At 39.4% G+C, this 18,023-nt stretch overlaps 1 protein-coding gene across 6 annotated transcripts in view; it reads right to left on the reverse strand.

Moving 5' to 3' along the window:
• Positions 1-315: 315 nt before the first annotated feature.
• LOC119785109 (venom serine protease 34-like) overlaps positions 316-18,023 on the reverse strand; it is a 30,432-nt gene continuing 12,724 nt past the window's right edge. For 5 of the 6 annotated variants that reach the window (XM_038287550.1, XM_038287547.1, XM_038287531.1 and 2 more), the window contains 5 exons: positions 12,677-12,697; positions 11,963-12,128; positions 7,745-8,001; positions 7,518-7,666; positions 316-990 (listed from right to left, as the gene is read on the reverse strand). In XM_038287550.1, the coding sequence (XP_038143478.1) occupies positions 637-990; positions 7,518-7,666; positions 7,745-8,001; positions 11,963-12,128; positions 12,677-12,697 (947 nt within the window). In that variant the 3' untranslated portion in view covers positions 316-636. The remainder of the gene's footprint in view (positions 991-7,517; positions 7,667-7,744; positions 8,002-11,962; positions 12,129-12,676; positions 12,698-18,023) is intronic. The other variant, XM_038287539.1, reaches the window with a different exon arrangement.

Below are 18,023 nucleotides of genomic sequence, written 5' to 3' on the forward strand. Positions count from 1 at the left end.
AGCTGGCTATGTTTACCTGGATGTGTCTTCCCTGGACAGAACCACCTGTGGAACTGGTTGACACTTTCCTTTTGTATCTTTTATTATTTCTGTGTGTATGCTTCTGTCTCCTTGAACCCTAGTCGGCCTTGCAATGTCTTCTCAAACTGTTGGTCAAAAGTTGTTTACTAGCAGATTACAAAACACCCAGGAGGACTTTTCTTTTTTCCTTTACCTAGTTTTTTATTTTTTTTAGTTCAATCCCACATATATACTACTTATGATGAAAATCAATCTGTTTGATTTAATTCTCATCGAAAAAAAATGAAAGAAAGATTTAAATTTGAAAAGCTTGTTTATTTTTGATTATGAATGCCTGTGAATCTAAATCCATAAAGACAAACTTTTAAAAAATCAGCCCACTTGTAATCATACAACTTAGCCATAATAGTGCTGGATTAGTGAGATTGTTTCATTTAGATAGGATACATTTTTTCCCCATAAATACTGTATTAGATTCTAAATAAACAACTTATGTATTTTTTAAATGAGTAAAGAAAATCTAAATTTGTTTAGGTCACCTGAACCGCAGATAAGCAAGAAAATGGAAAAAATCAGCCTCTGCATAAGTGCATAACAAAAATAAAACTCCATCTTTTACATTCCCTCACTACCAACAAAGACATGAAGAACCAGAGCAAGAGCAGAGAGAGTCACGAAATGAGTGAAGTGACTCAGATTTTTACCACTGCCAAAAATACTATCGTCAGTGGTGAAAGGCATCGATGTAGCACAGGTGAAGGACAAGTCAAAGTCGGTGCCTGGGGAGGTGAAGTTCACAAAGCCTGGCTTCCTTCCAGTAACACTATCATGGATCCATTTCTCGTACTGCGACACTCGAGCGTACACTCCGGGTCTCTTTGGAATGGCACAACGATCTCCAAAACTCACCACTCCAGCTTGGACCCACACAAACCCATTGTATACCACCAGTGGTCCTCCTGAGTCTCCCTGTGAAAAAACAAGAAAACTTGTAAAGAATTGTAAGGAGGTATATTTTTGTTTTAAACTATTTAAACTATTTTTTTATTGTTATTATGTTATTAAACTATTTTAGTTCTCTTACGTTTTTTATGGTTTTCAAGCTATGACATTGCTTTTCATTGAACAAAATGTAATTTGCATCATGCTTAGATAAAATCTGATGATCAAATTCTGGTTGCCATTATTTCTTACACAAAAAAATGCAATACGTTTTCATTGTGCAATTGGTAAACAGGGTAAAATATAAACTATGCAGTTAACTAGTCTATCACAGAGACAGCACAGTCAACCATGTTCAACAAAGACTCATACCTGAGAGCAATTCAAAATAACAAGTAAACCTATTAATAATTAGTTTGGACTGTGAAATGAAAGCATGCATGAGGAAAAAATACAAAATATGCCAAGAGAACCAAAGCCATGATTCAAATCTAGAACCTGCTTGCTGCATGTGTCCTCATGCTTATTTAGGTTAATATGTAAGTTCCCAGAGCGGGAACTTACATATTACCCTTATATAGAAGAGGGTTCAGGAGCAAAGCAATGAGAAGTATGCTTATCTAGTAATGCTAATGGCCCTATAAGGGTGAACAGATTGAAACATGACGAAAGCAAAACCTTCAGTGGAGTACATTTCGATGAAGTTCAAAAATCTGATATTTTCTGTCAATGTGCATCATGTCAACCAATCAGGATGTTGACTGGATCTTGTTGTGAGGTACGGTGACAGGAAAGTTGAGAGAAAGCAATTATTAGAATCAGAATAGAAGACAAAAAAATCTTTTACTTAAAAAAGGATCAAATTATGGCTGAGGTCTGAAGGATTCTTTTTAAAAAATGCCAGGGAAAGGGAGGCCTTGGTCTGCCTGTGGGCATGTCAGCATTGGCATGTTTACCTACGTCAGCAGGCCTTCCGCATCCGCACAGACCACTGCTTCCGACTTAAGGCTTGGTGCACACCCATGAGATTGCTGAGGTAGGTGGACCAGCTGAATCAACACAACTTCAATCTGGAGTTTACAACTGGGCATAAACTATAATAGCCAATCTCCTGTCATTTTTGTTTTCCCTTTTATCCACCAAAAAGCCTTTGTATGGCTTGTCAGTTAGGTATAACATATTTGCAATGGGTATCCCTTTAAAAGAGAATTTTTGTTGTGAATCCCCCTTTTCTCTCATAATAAATTGAATCAATTAACATTTTGATAAAAGGTGCACCTGCTGATTATACTATCAGGCTCCACAGTAAAGGAAAAATGACAATGTTGGCAATTTAGCAGGTCGGGATTCTGCTACCCTTTTCCCAGCCATATTTCTTTCCAATGTGCGTTCGCTCTGCAATTGTACAAAGTTCAGCTACATGCCTTATTTTTAAGTTTCATGGGGTGGAAATGGAGCTAGCTAGCTTCCAGATGTTCAGATTGGACAAAGACACACCACTGTCAAGTGAAGCAAAGGGTGGAAATATCTGTTTCTTCACCAACAGCAGCTGATGTACAGATGTAGCTGATATAGCTGCACTGCTCTCCTAATCTGGAATATTTTTTAATTTACTGTAAACTTTTTTATTCTCTCACCTTTCTTTTCACAGTGGCTAGCATGCACGAGGCCTAGCACATGCTCAACAACCGTATAATATCTCTGGAGTAGACACGCCAATAGTTGTGGTAATTTTAACAAGAAAACTCCCCCAAATACAGATTATTTATTAAGTGTCCAACTACAGAGGGAAAAATTTGGAAAACTGTTACACCAACGTGAGATGTGCCTAACGTGTTATCCCTGTGGTGCGCTCATTCACTCTTATCATGTGGTGTGCACCTTATTCTCACATAATTGCCCAAATACAAGCTATGTAAATATTGATTGATTCCGGATGGCTACTAACAATCTGGATTTACAGATGCTGTGCAGATTTACACCAACTTCTGTGAGACAGCTGTATACCAACATGCACCGAGGTGGGTTAGACACTGGGGCAGATGCTGGTTTACAGCTAAACTTATGAATGGAGACAGAGACTTATTAAGGTAATTCATCAGAGGTTTAGCCAATATATGTGCGATGTTAACAGGCTGTGCTTGTTGAAAATAAGGCCCCATCCAGACAAACCTCGGTTTGAGTGTAGCTCTTTTGCCCCTTAAGCCCCTTTTTGGGACGATTTTCCAGTCGAATTTTTAGATCGGGCTGACTTTCAGCCTTATCGTGTGTCGTGTAGTGTAGAGGGGGTAGCGAGGGGCGATCAGCAAATCGCACAGTGGGCATGCACAAACAGCAATTCTTCTTTTTCTTCTTCCTCTCAGATGAAAACACAGAAGCATGGTGGGGGTGCAGCTGAAATGGAATTCTTCCTGTAAAATTGACAGACCGTAGTAGCCACGTTTGCTCAGCCATGTCTTTGTCCAAATATGTGATTGCCTTTTATCTTTAGGGTTTTCATCACAAAATTGTACAAATTACCAAGGCAGCGTATTTTGCTCTAGTGAGCTTCATATTCCTCTTCTACTTGTTGGGCTTCTGGATAGACGAGTCAGAGTAGCACTGCAGAGCTGAGTCTGACTTGGTTTTTAGACGTACAGTGTGAGCAGGCAGATCACATCATAGCGTCGTGCTGAACATGCATCATGAGCTGTGAACTCGCACTGTATGACGAAACCCTGCAGTTTCGTTGTACAGTGTGAGCTGTAGCTGCGTGCAACGATTGAAAAAAACGCGCAGTGTATACCCGGCTTTAGGGATCCCACCACTAAAAGGTGGCTACAAAACTGCCTATATTTCAAAACAGGTCTCATAGTGGGTAAGTCTCCTTTATGATATCCCTATAACTAGAAGGTACCGGTATGTTTTTTCATGTGAGCCAAAGGAGCCCTTACTACCCTTATACTGCATGCACAAATGAGCATCAAAAACGCTTAAACCCAGAAATTTGGATGCTAAGAAAATTGCTGATAAAACCTTGGTGTTGGGATCTGGAGTAGGGGTGGGTATTGCCAAAGAAGTCACGATTCGATTCGAATCACGATTCACAGGCCACGATGCGATTCTATCACGATGCATCATGATACTTGAATTATTGCGATGCATTGCAATATTTTCTCCTCCATCTTTTGTTTTTGAATGACACGGCACAGTATCCCGCGGCCGGAAATGCGTGTGACACAAGGCAGCGTGCGTCAACACATTTGCAGCGACATCTACTGGACTGGAACTTGTATTACACTTGTTTTTGGCTGATGTTCACCAACCATTCATGCAACTTTATTTATTCATTTTTTAAAATTAATAATCGATACTTGGCGTCAAGAATCGATGCAGTAGATCACGAAAATTAGAATCACGATGCATCGTCATGACGATTATTTTGCACACCCCTAATCTGGAGGTCTGTCCACTTTCTCCACCAGAGGGCGTACGAGATCTCCTGGAGCCGGAGCTGATTGTACCACCTGTCGCTCGTCTGCTCATCAGGAGATTTGTATTTAAGGAGGCAGAGGACGTCTCTCCAGCGCCAGAGTGTTTGCCAATAACGGTTAGCAAACCTGAGCCAACCAGCCTGTCTGAACCTCTGACTCCCTGAAAGCCTGAACCTGACCTGATCTGTTTTCTCCTCTTTGCTTCCTAGATTGAACCTGTCTGAAACCTGAAACCCTGAAGAGTTTCTCTACCAGTAATCTGCCTATCCGTTCTCTGAAGAACCCTGGAGAATTATCCCTGTCAAAGATCTGCCTGCCCGCTCTCAGAAAATACTGGAAGGAAACTCAAATCTGTTAACTGCCAACACTCAAATCAAGCTCTGCCCTGCACACTCTCATCCTGCAAATTACCTGGACCTCCACTAACTCCTCTGTCCCCCTCTGCAGTGAACCCATTCGTGACCAGTCCTGGATCTTTTTAATCTGTGTGCTTTTCAGAACCCACTCGTGACCAGACGAGTTCCCCTCTGGATCTGTTCATTCATTGTGCTCAAACACTTCAATAAACCTTTGAACTTTTCTCCTGCCTCTGAGTGTTCTGCATGTGGGTTAGGCACCTTAAGCCAAACATGACACTTGGTCAAGTTGCTTTGACACTTCAAAGCTCTGTATGTGGTTGTTATCTGCGGTTTGCTGCTGCTTCAAGCTATAGAGCAGCTTGGCTTTATGTATGTAGCCCTGGCTAAAACAAAAACAAAAATTATCTACAAGATAATCACAGGTTTATGTTCTCTGTATTAAAAAATACAGGTGAGAGTCATGTATTGTTGCTTTCAGGTTTTTTTGTTATCAATGTGTAATCTGAGTGATTATATACTTATCGTGACTGATTATTTTTATTCATAATGTGAAAAAAAAAAGAAAAAAAGCATTTCTGAACAAAACATGTGTATTTACATATGTGTAATGTTGTTTGTCTGACTGGATTCTTATTAGTCTTAAGACTATGGAAGTAGTAAAAAAACTGAGGGACAAGTGAACTCATCTTGGAGTGAAAAAAAAAAGCAGACCGTGGGATGATGGGAAGAAGGACAGGAGAAAGAGAAAAAGAAAGAGAATGGTGGACGCTGATGGAGACTCATTTTAGGAGAGTCAAAAACGAGTTTGGAGAAGGCCCCGAACTGTTCCAGGGTTTTTCCCACAAGTGGACTCAACCATCGCAGTCTATGACTTCTGAGGTGTGTGTTGGGGCGCGACAGAGGTGAAGAACCAGAGACGAGAACCGCGGCTGAACTGAGAGAAACTGCGGCTGATCGTGGGAGGCGGGGTGACCGTGTCAACCTGGCGACCGTAGCCCCAACGTTGCTGCGGAGGTTCTCCTGGGTTAAGGTGGAGAAGAGAAGACAGAGGGACGACCGGAGTTTTCGCGCGCTGCCGGAGTTTTGCACCTGTTGGGTGAGCGAGTCCGTTCCCGTTATATTCTGGGAGAAGAGGATTTTGTGTTGCGACGCACCCTAGCTTCAACAGGCCTGCAACGAATAGTTAAACCGGTACCGAACTGTGTGTGTGTGTGTGCGTGTGTGTGTGTGTTGGCCCACGTTTAGTGTTTAGTGATGTGTTTCTTTGGTGGTAAACGACTGGAGTACTGTTAGTGCAAAAACTTTGAAATAGGGTTTTGAGAAAAAGTGTTTAATCAGTTGAAAAAAAAGGGGGGGAAAAACAGAATTGTTGATAAAGGAAAAGTGTTTAAACTTTATTTCACATTGGTTTGAGGGATATTTAGGTTTAGAAGTTAAAAGCCTAGAGGTGGTTTATTTTATTATTTTTTATGTTTGCTGGTTAAAAAGAGGGTAGCCTGAGTCTGGGCTGAGCATTTATTTTTTATTGATTGTATATGTTCTTTTTGAGTTTTAATTAAACGGAACCGTTTCTGTAACAGGTTGTCTGGAATTATTTAAGTTATTTCCCTTATCAGTCAGAGGAATAAGTTTGGATTTAATTAAGGTAAACCTGAAGGGTATCTACCAGAAAATAAAGAACCCAAAAAGAAAATAAAAAAGGGGGCACCCCACTAGTTCATTTACATTCGGACCGCAGTTATTTCATGACAGGGTAGTGGGGTGCTACATGTACTTTATGAGTTAGGATTTTTAAATTTTTAAGTTTTGTGGTAAAAACTGCAAATCATACGCGCGCGCTGACTACCATTTATTCATCCTGTCCGCTGAACTACTGCTAGTTTTACACACATGCCTGGAAGATGTCTAGTGCTACTACCAAAGATGATGGATTAGGGTTAGGGTAACCCTAACCCTGTTACGATTCCAGTCTGGCGCGAGGATGACGTCATACACACTCCGCTTTGTTTTTTAACAAATATAAATATAAAAAAGAAAACCACAGATGTCTGGTGGGACAGTGATTCACCTACATGTTTTGAATGGTGGCGTACCATAAAGAATACATTATGGACAGTTTAGTTTGTGCCTTCAAGTCGTTGCCCAAAGGAAGACGTCACTTGGATATAACCTAACAGTATATCTTCAGAACGGCTCCAAATGACACAAAACTCATATGGGTGAGTAGAACATAATGTAATAACGTAAAATCAAGGGCCCAATGTAAAAAAAAATGGCAATCCCCTTTAAGCCTGGCTCCCATACATTTTAAGATTCATTTCAAAGTTGTACACCCCCCACCCCCGTTTCAAAAAAAAATTAACATATAAACAGATTTATGTCTGTTCCCCAGGTTCCAGTTGTTTTGCAGTCAATGGTAATTCACGTAGAGTGATATTATAAGGATGATATCCTTAATTCATATCAATTGCATTCTAGCTTTTCCTTAAAAAAGGAGACTTTCCAATGTTTCTTTTCTCTCATTTATCAGGGGGACCTCTCTAGTTTCTACCTGAATGGATTAAGCAGGTATGGAAATAGGATGGATGATTGGATGATAGGACAGTGAAATGGATAGATTTTATGTATTAGACTTGTCTTTGTCTTGCAGCACATACTAGAACATGTCCTATAGGAAAGAAAAAAAAATCTGTTATGTGAACACACACAAAATCATAGTCACCTGACATGAGTCCTTTCCTCCCAGATCAAAGCCTGCACAAATCATGTTCTCTGTGATGGTGGCAAAGTCTTGATTGTAGCAAGAGCACTTATTGTTTCCCACAATTGGCAGTTCTACTTCTTGCAGGATGGTAGGTGTCATCCCATTGCCTAAATGAAGGAATAATTTTGTGTTTAGGTGGGAATTTAGAAACACTACTGGTATCTAAACACCTTTTTGGAACTTACCAAGGTCCCCAAAGCCAGTGACCCAGCTGGTAGTACCATCATGAAAGGTGCTCTCCACTGAGGCTAAACATACAGGTTGTATGTAGTCTGTAAAGTAGACAGGAGATGAGAGCTTCAGGAGGCACATGTCATTCTCCAAAGTGGAAGAATCATAGTCAGGATGGCAGATGAAGTAGTCAATCCCCCGAATCACTTCGTTGGCGTTGGGATTTGATAAACTGTGGACACCCAGATGGACTTCAGCCGTAACGATTCCGCTTAAATGTACAAAAAAGAAAAACACAGTAAAGTTTTTGTGAGTTCAATAGTTGAAATTTGTTATGATCATATCTAAAAAGACATCCAATAGAGATTTTTTGTGTCAAGGAATTATGATTTAGCTTTGAGAACACTAAAGTGTCAACACCATCTGCATAGGCATTGCCAAACCCACACTCATTGTGTTAATTTAAATTAATTGATTGACATATATTTTTCATGACATTTGGGGACATTTCATTGACTTGCATTCATTTTATATGGCCTAACCCAGACCCTTACCCTTACCCTAACTATTACCAAGATGTACCAAATCCTAACCTAAACTGAATTCACACCTTAGTCCTAAACCTAACCCCGACTCAAAGAACAGAACTTTACCATAAAGGGACCAGTTGAATGTCCCCATATGTACCTGTAAGTCCTCGCATGTAGGATATTTTACAAAATACATCCCTCACATTGTAGGTAAAACAAGACCACACACAAACACACATATGTATTTTTATATAGAGTTATTGCACTGGGTATTAAATACTAAAGTATTAAAACTAGGGCTGGTCTGTTGGGTTTTAATCCAGAGAAATGTGAGTTTAAAAGATTAAAAGGAAAAGATCAACACAGAGACAGGGTTTTGTGACGTCAGCGTGTGCCGGGTGGAGAGAAGATGCTGGCTCGGAAAAAAACAGCACCTTCTCACACAGATCCCTTCATGGCAAAGCCTTTTATTAACAGTTTACAACATCAAACAGGCAGGCCTAAAACAGAAGGCCCAGTAATGATTGTCTGGGAGGATGCAGGTAACAAGATAGTGTGAATTCACCAACTGGCTGGATGGAAGTCACACAAACGTGTGATTCTGCCTCATGACCTACAGGAGGTCATAAAAGTTTATGACCCTTCTGGTTGAAACACAGGATAGTTATCACTCTAACATGGTCAACGATTAAAAGTTTTAATCGCGATTAATCTAATGATTTCCGTGATTAATTGCGAGTAATCACATTTTTATACGAAATAAAAAAATTATGAATTCAAAAGTAGTGTATAGCACAATTTTATTTGAAATGTTCTGCCATATTAAAGAAAGTGCCATAACATTTGTTCTGCAAACACTTAACATCAGCATTTGGTTATACAATAGCAGTTAAATAAAAACTGCTCCTGAGTCACAATCATAACATTAAAACAGGCAATTTCTGAGGTAACAGCAGAAACATTTTTTTTTTTATCAGGGAGCAGGATAACCAGTCTAGTACCAAATGTCCCCGTTAGAGTGAGGTGAAGCACAAAAAAAAAAACTTCACTGCTGGGATTTACTGTGCAGGGAAATAGTCTGTAAATATACTAAACGGCCTTTGTTAGCTTCTCTTGCCTTTGTTTATCTATACTTCTCCCACACACTGCATCTAACGTAGTCTGCTGAAGCCTTGCACCACTGTCTGTTTCTTCAAATGATTTGCTGGTATCAACTGTGTGTTTTGCATTTAGGTGATATTTTAGACTCAAAGTACTCCGGTGATAAGACAATGCAACTTTGCAGTGATTACAAATAACTCTGTCGACTGCGCCGTCTGAAAGAACTTTAAAATGAAAATAGCCATGTAATAATGCCGTACCCTTCTCCATGTTTGTTGGTTTGTTTATCACGCAATTTCTTTTCTTTTTCGGTTCCTGTACTTCCGGTTCCAGTACTTTTAGTTTTACCATATAAAAGCCTGGGAGCAACAGACTTTTACAGTAATAAAAGAAATAATAAAAACTGCGTTAATACGAGATAAAATAATTGTCAGCGTTAATTGATTGATGAGTAAACGTGATAATAACGAGTTAGCTTGCCCAGCCTTAATTAAAACGTATTAAAAACTACCCTTACTCTTAAACTGACCACAACAATTTGATCAATAACTTATTCAGCTAATTTTCTTCACTAAATGGAATGGTATAAATCAGTGTATGGGAACTGCAATAATAATAACAATAAAAGGGAAATCTCTGGAGGTATGCTGTCTCAAACAGATGCTTTTTAAGTCTTATTTTAAAAAGGTAAATTATCAGTATTCCAAACATCAGGAAGATGTGATTTTCAGAGCGTTGGAGCAGAGGATGAAAAAACTCTGCTCCCCATGGTGATGAGGCAGACAGGAGTCTCAATAAGGTGGATGGAAGAGGAAGGGGGTGGCAATCTGAAGTAGCTCTTAGAGGTATAGGGAACCAACATTACCCCTGTAAGACTGGAGTACTGTGATGAAATGATGGGGTTTCGCTAATCAAACATTTTGGACAAACTGAAGCTTATTGAGGGACAAAGAGGAGGATTGTGTAGAAAATGAAGATATGCAGAACAGACATAATTGTGGGAGGTGAATACAATCAAGGAATAGATTTAAGGATGACACACAGATGATTCTTGACCTAAGTGGAGGGAGAGATGGTTGAACTTTCAATCGAGAGAGAAACTTGGATACTTGGAAACACATTTCTTTCCTAAAGGAGGATCTTTGTTTTTTGCAATTTAGCCTTAGGAAGTTAGAGGTGAACCAGGCTTTTGGAAAGATGTTACCACAAGGCAAAAGGTAGATGATACAAAGTAGAGGCCCCAGGACATAGCTCTTGGGCAACTAGTTTTGATAGGGGATGGATCCGAGCTAAAATACTTAATTTGGAGGAGCTGAGTGGAGTAAGAGTATGGCCAGAGGCCATAGTCATTTTTGTACTGAGGTTGATGATGGACTGTGGAAATAGTGAGCACTGTATAATATCGGTCAAGTAACACTTGTGATAAATCAGGTTTAATAATGTCTGTTGGTTTGGTTTTCTTTGCAAATCCACTCAGGGATAAATACTATATCATTTTTTCCTAGTTTTCGCCCTGATATCCAGACAGTGAACTGTTCTGAACCGCTAGTAGAAAACAAAACTGCTTGTCTTTAATAAAGGTAATGATGATGATTAACCCACCTTGCTTTAATCACACCTGTCTCTATTCCACCAAAAGGGGATATTTCAACAATTAAGGACTCACCTGCAGGCAGTGGTGTTAACTTTTTTGTCTCCCCAAAATTTTCAGCTGGAATTAAATCAGTGTTCTAGCTGGACTTGCTCAGCAACATTTAAATATCTCTTATGAAGTAAATTATTCGTTTTTTTAATAAATATATATATATATATATATATATATTTTTTTTTTTTTTCCATGTATAGTGAGGAATTGAGAAAGTGGGAGAGTGAGTGTTAGAAATATTTTATTTATACTCCGTTGTTTTTTCATGGGTTGTGTTCTAATGAACTATTATGATGTATAATGTGTGATTCATCTTTTATTAACTCTTGCTTAAGATCGTTCCAGATAAAGGTCATGCAACAGACGGGTTGTGAAAGAGGCCTGGACATCCTCTATCACATGCTGGGTTGTAAAAGAGGCCTAAACAGCCTCTATCACGTGTTTCTTCTAAACATGTGTTCTTGGAACAATTCAATTGTAAAACAACCACATGTTTTGTTTTAATATATGTGCTGAGGTTTAAAGTAAGATCCTTTTGTTTCCCTTCCCTTTAGTTAAACCTCAGCTGGTGTAATTAGGGACATCCCCTTTTCTTCAATAAATAACGAGGAGAAAGCTGAAGACTGCAGAGTGGGGCGGAGATTGTTAACTCCGCAGTCTCCTTCCTATTCTCCTCACGAGTAACTAAATTAATTGTCTCTGTGCCTTTTTTCTTTCCCTGTATGTATTTATGATGTTTTAGGTGCTTAGACCTGACAGTGAGTGAGGGAGATGGATATTCATTTCTATGCTATCTGCTTCCTTTAACAAATACAATTCTTCTGATCTGGAAGTGCCCCGAACTTGAATTTGCTTATGGCTGTTGCAGTTTATAACTTACCTCCATTAAGGAAAGGGAAAATGAAGGCCCCTAATGTTATAATAGTTGTAACCATGCTAAATTTGTAAAATCTCACCTTCCTACACAGTGAGCAGCAGTGAGCACCCACTGGTCAGAGATCAGGGATCCTCCACAAAAGGAGGAACCACCAACTCGCTGTAAGCTTGCTTGCCAAGGCCAGCGCCCAGTAGTTGCATCCTGACCTCCAACGATTCTGGCTCTTGAACCTACATAACCACATTCTAACATGAAAAAAGAAAAGGAAAAAATGTACAAACTGTATGATTTGAGATAAATGTCATCAGTGTTTATACAATGTGAAAAAATAATTATCTCTAATATTCATAGTATTTTTGATAACCATTTGGTTCAACTTTCACCCATGAATGAAATGGTAAAAACTCATTTTTATTGAGGTTTTACACTAGATGATCTAAGCTCCCAAAGTCAAACATTATTTTAACACTGTAAGCAAATTCCAGATCCCCTAGATAAGTGTAAAATGTGTCAAAACTAAGTTATGCATATTTATAAATACAAGAAAAGTGCAAATTGTATTAGATTACACAAATTGATGTGGTTAGATTGTATTAATGTTGTATCTATATTGAAATTTCTTTTAAAGTGGTGGTACAAAATTAATTATACAAAACATTTTTAAACTAAACATGTTTACTAGTATGTTATAGTACTAAGGTAACCCGAGGAAGAAAAAATAAAATCATCTTACTGTCTAATCTGAGAAGAGATAAATAACTTAAAATAATTAGAAATTGCATTGGAAACTTACCTGGCTTTTGTGCTTGACAACCTGAAACACAGAACAAATATGTAGTTATTGATTTTTTAGGAAATAATCCCAAATTTTTTTTATATTTGAATTTTGCAGCTATATTAGATTTTGAACATAAAGACACAGACTGATTACAAAATGATAGTGATATCTGAAAAAGAGGATTCGTGTTCTGTTTTCTTGTTTGATATTGTTTTGTATTGATGTCAAATATTTCAAGGATTTTTCAAAATTACACACCATGCTTTATTTTAAAGCAGAAAAAACACCTTGCAATTAACCATAGAACGTAACATGCTAATTATGCAAATTACTGCTGCTACAAAATGTAGATATGAAGGTTGGAATTAATTAAGTAACTTATGATGTGGGTTTTACTTTAAAAATATGTAGTAGTGTTGAGGCTTATGACCTGCTCAGTCATATTTTTCCATAGGGTATGTTAAGATCTTTTCTTGAAAACCTGGTGTAGTTGTGCGTTAAGGCGAGTACTGAGCACACAATGTAAATGATGTGATTAATCTATCTCTGTTACAGGGATATGTACCTAAAGCTTTTAAGGTTGCTGTAATTAAACCTCTGCTTAAGAAACCGTCTCTTTACCCAGATGACTTGGTTAATTATAGACCTATATCCAATCTTCCTTTCCTATCCAAAATTCTTAAAAACGTAGTTGCCAAACAAGTTTGCGATCACTTACATAATATTCTTTTAGAAAGACTTGAATATTTTGTTGGAATTAAAGGAACAGCATTAGACTGGTTTAAATCTTATCTATCTGATCGAATTCAGTTTGTTCATGTTAATGATAGATCTTCAACATGCTCAAAGGTTACCTGTGGAGTACCACAGGGATCAGTGCTAGGACCAATTCTCTTTACTTTATACATGTTCCCAATTGGTAGAGTTATTAGACAGCATGGGATTAATTTTCACTGTTATGCTGATGATACCCAGCTATATCTGTCTATAAATCCAGATGAAGCTAACCCATTACATAGATTACATGTCTTGAAGACATAAGAACCTGGATGACTCTTAACTTTCTGCTTCTAAATGCAGACAAAACAGAAGTTATAGTTTTTGGACCAGAGTCTCTGAAAAAGAAGCTGATTAGCCAGTCACTTCATTTGGATGGGATTAAACTGATTTCAGATAATAAAGTAAAAAATCTTGGTGTTGTTTTTGATCAGGACCTGTCATTTAAATCCCATATCAAAGAGGTTTCTAGAATTTCCTTCTTTCATCTGAGGAACATTGCAAAAATTAGAAATCTCCTGTCCAGGGGTGATGCTGAGAAACTAGTCCATGTATTTGTTACTTCAAGGCTGGACTATTGTAATTCTTTACTATCAGGAAGTCCACAAACTGTAGTTAAAAGCCTTCAGCTGATCCAAAATGCTGCAGCCAGAGTTCTGATGAAAATTAAAAAGAGATATCACATCTCTCCTATCCTGGCTTCTCTTCATTGGCTTCCTGTTAAATCCAGAATAGAATTTAAAATCCTCCTTCTCACATATAAAGCCTTAAATGGCCAAGCTCAATCTTATATCAGAGATACGATTGTTCCTTATGTTCCTAACAGAGCACTTCGCTCTCAATCTGCAGGTTTACCAGTGGTTCCTAGAATTTCTAAAAATAGAATGGGAGGCAGATCTTTTAGTTATCAGGCTCCTCTCCTGTGGAACCAACTACCAATTTTAGTCCGTGAGGCAGACACCCTGTCTACTTTTAAGGCTAGGCTTAAAACTTTCCTTTTTGATAAAGCTTATAGTTAGGGTGGCTCAGGTTATCCTGAGCTATCTCTATAGTTATGCTGCTATAGGCTTAGACTTCTGGAGGACATAGGGACCCCCATTTCATCATTCTGCTTCATTCTCTCTCTGTTCTCCTATTCTGCAGAATCTGTTAGTTCAATCTCTAACGTTCTGCTCTCTCTGCTTTTCCTCAGAGTAGCTTTGCCTCGTCTGTTCCTGTTTGGCTGTGACTCCATCCTGGAAAGAAACATCAGCTGTGCTGCTTCCATCAACACCCTTGTTTATAGATGTTGGAGATCGGCCTGTTTTCCAGTGTGGTCCTGTTTCTCTGACCGTGACTGAGTGGATGTGCTCTCTTCGTCCTCTGGCATGGGAGCTGGCTCGGAGCTCGTCTGCCTGGCTGTGTGTTTCCTGGACGGGGCCGCCTTTTACAGCTGCTTTTTGTATCTCTGCTTCTGTCTTCTTGAACCCCAGTCGGCCTCAGCAGATGGCCGCTCACACTGAGCCTGGTTCTGCTGGAGGTTTCTTCCTGTTAAAAGGGAGTTTTTCCTCTCCACTGTCGCTACAAGCATGCTTAGTGTGAGGGATTGTATTTGAGTCAATGAGTCAATGCAATCAACTGGTTTTCCTTAGATAGAAAACTTTGTATCAATTTGTCTGTATGATCTGGTTGAACTGTAAAGTGCCTTGAGATGACATGTGTTGTGAATTTGGCGCTATATAAATAAACTGAATTGAATTGAAATGTCATGTAAAGGGAAACCTATTTCTAATGCTATATTTTGTTGTCTATATTGTTGCCTAATTTCTGTCAGTGTCAGTTCAAGGATGCTCTGTTGCCTAGCAACTAGGGCTGGGCGATAATTCAATAACGATATATATCGATCGATAGACGTGTGGCGCAATAGAAAAAAAGAGAGTCGATAAAAGTTCGATATAAAAGAAACGCTGCTTTCCTTCCTTCTCATTGTAGCCTAGCATGTAGGTTTATGCTAGTCACTACTTCCTCCAAAACCAATCACAATCGTGGACCCAGGCACGCCGTCACCAAGCACCGCCCTCTCAGACCACAACACAGAGCACATGAAGATGTGCTCTGTGTTGTGGTCTGAGGTGGAGGAAATTGTTTCAAAGAAGGGTTTTTGTAGTTCGCCAGTTTGGCAGTATTTTGGTCATGGCAAGTCGGACAAAAAACAAACCACAGTCATCTGTAAAATGTGTAGGGAACCAGTGAAAACGAAGTCGGATAACACAACCAACTTTTTTTTATCATCTCAGCCGCTCACACCCGCAGGAGTACGAGCTGTGTATGCCCCGGCGCGGCTCTCCTCCGAGGAATCTTCGGGAATTTCGGGAAAATGTATATATATTTTCAATTCTGGGCAGTTTCCCACGTAGTTCTAACGATTGAGAGAAAAATGCTGAGGGGCCAGAAACTTCAAAGTAATAACTCAGGTTAAAGCAGGAATGCGGGTGGCGCCCGGGGGATGTGGGGGGTGGGGGTCCATTTATTTATTTGTTATATTTATTTTGGTCACTTTTCTGGTCACTTCAGTTTATTCTTTGTCAGTATTTAATAACATAACTCAGGTCTTTTAAGTTATTTTTCTTTAGAACAATTCTGTTATGGTTAAAAAAGTTGATTAAATAAAGATTTTATTAGAAGTCTGTGTTTGTGTTCTTTATTATAATTAAATCATTTAGCAATATTATAAAAAGTCCAGGCAGAGCTGCACATAAAATATGGTTTCAAATTTTTTCAATAATTATCGATATCGATCAATATGCATTTTTTTTTATCGATAAGGTTTTTTTTCTATATCGCCCAGCCCTACTAGCAACCATGTCAGTTGACACAGAGACCAGTCAAAAAATGGGTGTCGAACTTCTCACTATTGTTCTGTATGCTAATTACATTTTTGAGTAGGTTCAGCAGCAGTACCATTGTTCCAGATAACAGATTGTCGTTCCTGCAGAGATATTGGAATCTGAGCTTAAATGTCAGCCAAACAAATTTGCATAGGGAATGATAAAACCTTTTCTGTAAACCAAACTTTACTGACATATCTGACTGAATAATAATTTTAAAAAAATCATTAATTTAGGACAAAACTATAAGACTTTCAAAAAACGTTAAAAACAAACTATTGTTGGGATCTGGAGATCTGCCACCTGTCTCCAGCAGAGAGCGCTGTGGGTCTCCTGGGCTGGAGCCTCCCGCACACCTGAGGATCATCAGCCCATCAGGAGACCTCCTACATAAGCAGCAGCCAGACCTGTCTTCGGCTCCGGAGTGTTGACCAGTTTTGGTTAGCAGAACCTGAGCCACAATCTGCTCCTAGAATCTCTGTCTGCTCTGGAGAGTAACTTTGATCCTAACCAGTCTCTGTCTTCTCTGCTCATAGGAAACCCGACTGAAGTCTGTAGCTCTGGAGGAGCTCATACTTGGAAACCTGCCTGCCTGCCCAGCAAAGCCAAACCTGAAGATTCTCAGTCTGAATTCTCCAGCAAGTTCTCAAGGGAGGACTAGGAGAACAGCTCAAGGTCTGAACCTCGTTAGCCTGAAGCTAAGACGCTGCCGCTGCTAAGCTCTCTGCTGAATCCTCAGTCTCTGGACCCAACCAGTTACCTCTCTCCACCGATCAGTCTAAACCTAAGCAGGTACAAACCAGATTCAAACCCCTGACAAGTCATCACTGCTACCTGGCTAACCAAACTATCCCTCTCTGCAGATTACTCTGTGATTCCAGTCCCGGACCTGTACCAGAACCTGTTCATTAAATACTCTTGTGTGCTTCTCCTAAATAAACTGTTAAACTTTTACTCCGTTTCCTGTGGTGTTCTGCATGTGTGTTTAATCACAGAGACCCATCATGACAGAACACTCCGGCCATAAACAGAACCCAGCAGACCACCTCCGGAAGTTAATAGAGGAGCAAGCTGCCCAAATTCAAGGACATGCACTAACCTTCCGTGAGTTAAACACGCATATCGAGCACCAGAATCAAGTTTTACAGGAATAGGCTGGCTATATGAGAAATGCTAACGCAGAGTCTGCCGAACTTCCCGTTTCGGAGCCACTTCCGCCTCAAAGGTCAGAAACTGTCACGTCACTTCCGGAATTCCGTCCGGGCCTCCCTGAAAGATTTTCAGGTACTCAAAGTAAATGTAAAGGATTTTTGTTCCAGTGTCGTTTAATTTTTGAACACTCACCCGCCAGTTTTTCCAATGATAAGAAGAAAATTGCCTTCATTCTTTCTCAACTCACTGGCCGAGCTCTTGAATGGGCGGAGGCTAGGTTTCCCTCTGAATCCAGTTTTTCATGTACCTTTTCTGAATTCATAACTGAATTTTCTCTGGTTTTTAATCAAGATTCTGACAAAACTATTGACTCCCGAGCCTTGTTTAGTTTAAAGCAGGGAAATCAGACGGTGGCGGAGTTTTCCATTGACTTCCGGGTTAAAGCCGCAGCCTCAGGCTGGAATGAGTGTGCACTTAAAAGTGCCTATTTTAAGGCTTTAAATGAAAACATCAAGGATGAACTCGCCACAATTGACGAACTAGCTAGTTTGGAGGATCTAATCAGA

This window comes from Cyprinodon tularosa, unplaced genomic scaffold (assembly GCF_016077235.1).
Source record: "Cyprinodon tularosa strain WSP-4 unplaced genomic scaffold, ASM1607723v1 ctg1061, whole genome shotgun sequence".
NCBI lineage: Eukaryota > Metazoa > Chordata > Actinopteri > Cyprinodontiformes > Cyprinodontidae > Cyprinodon > Cyprinodon tularosa.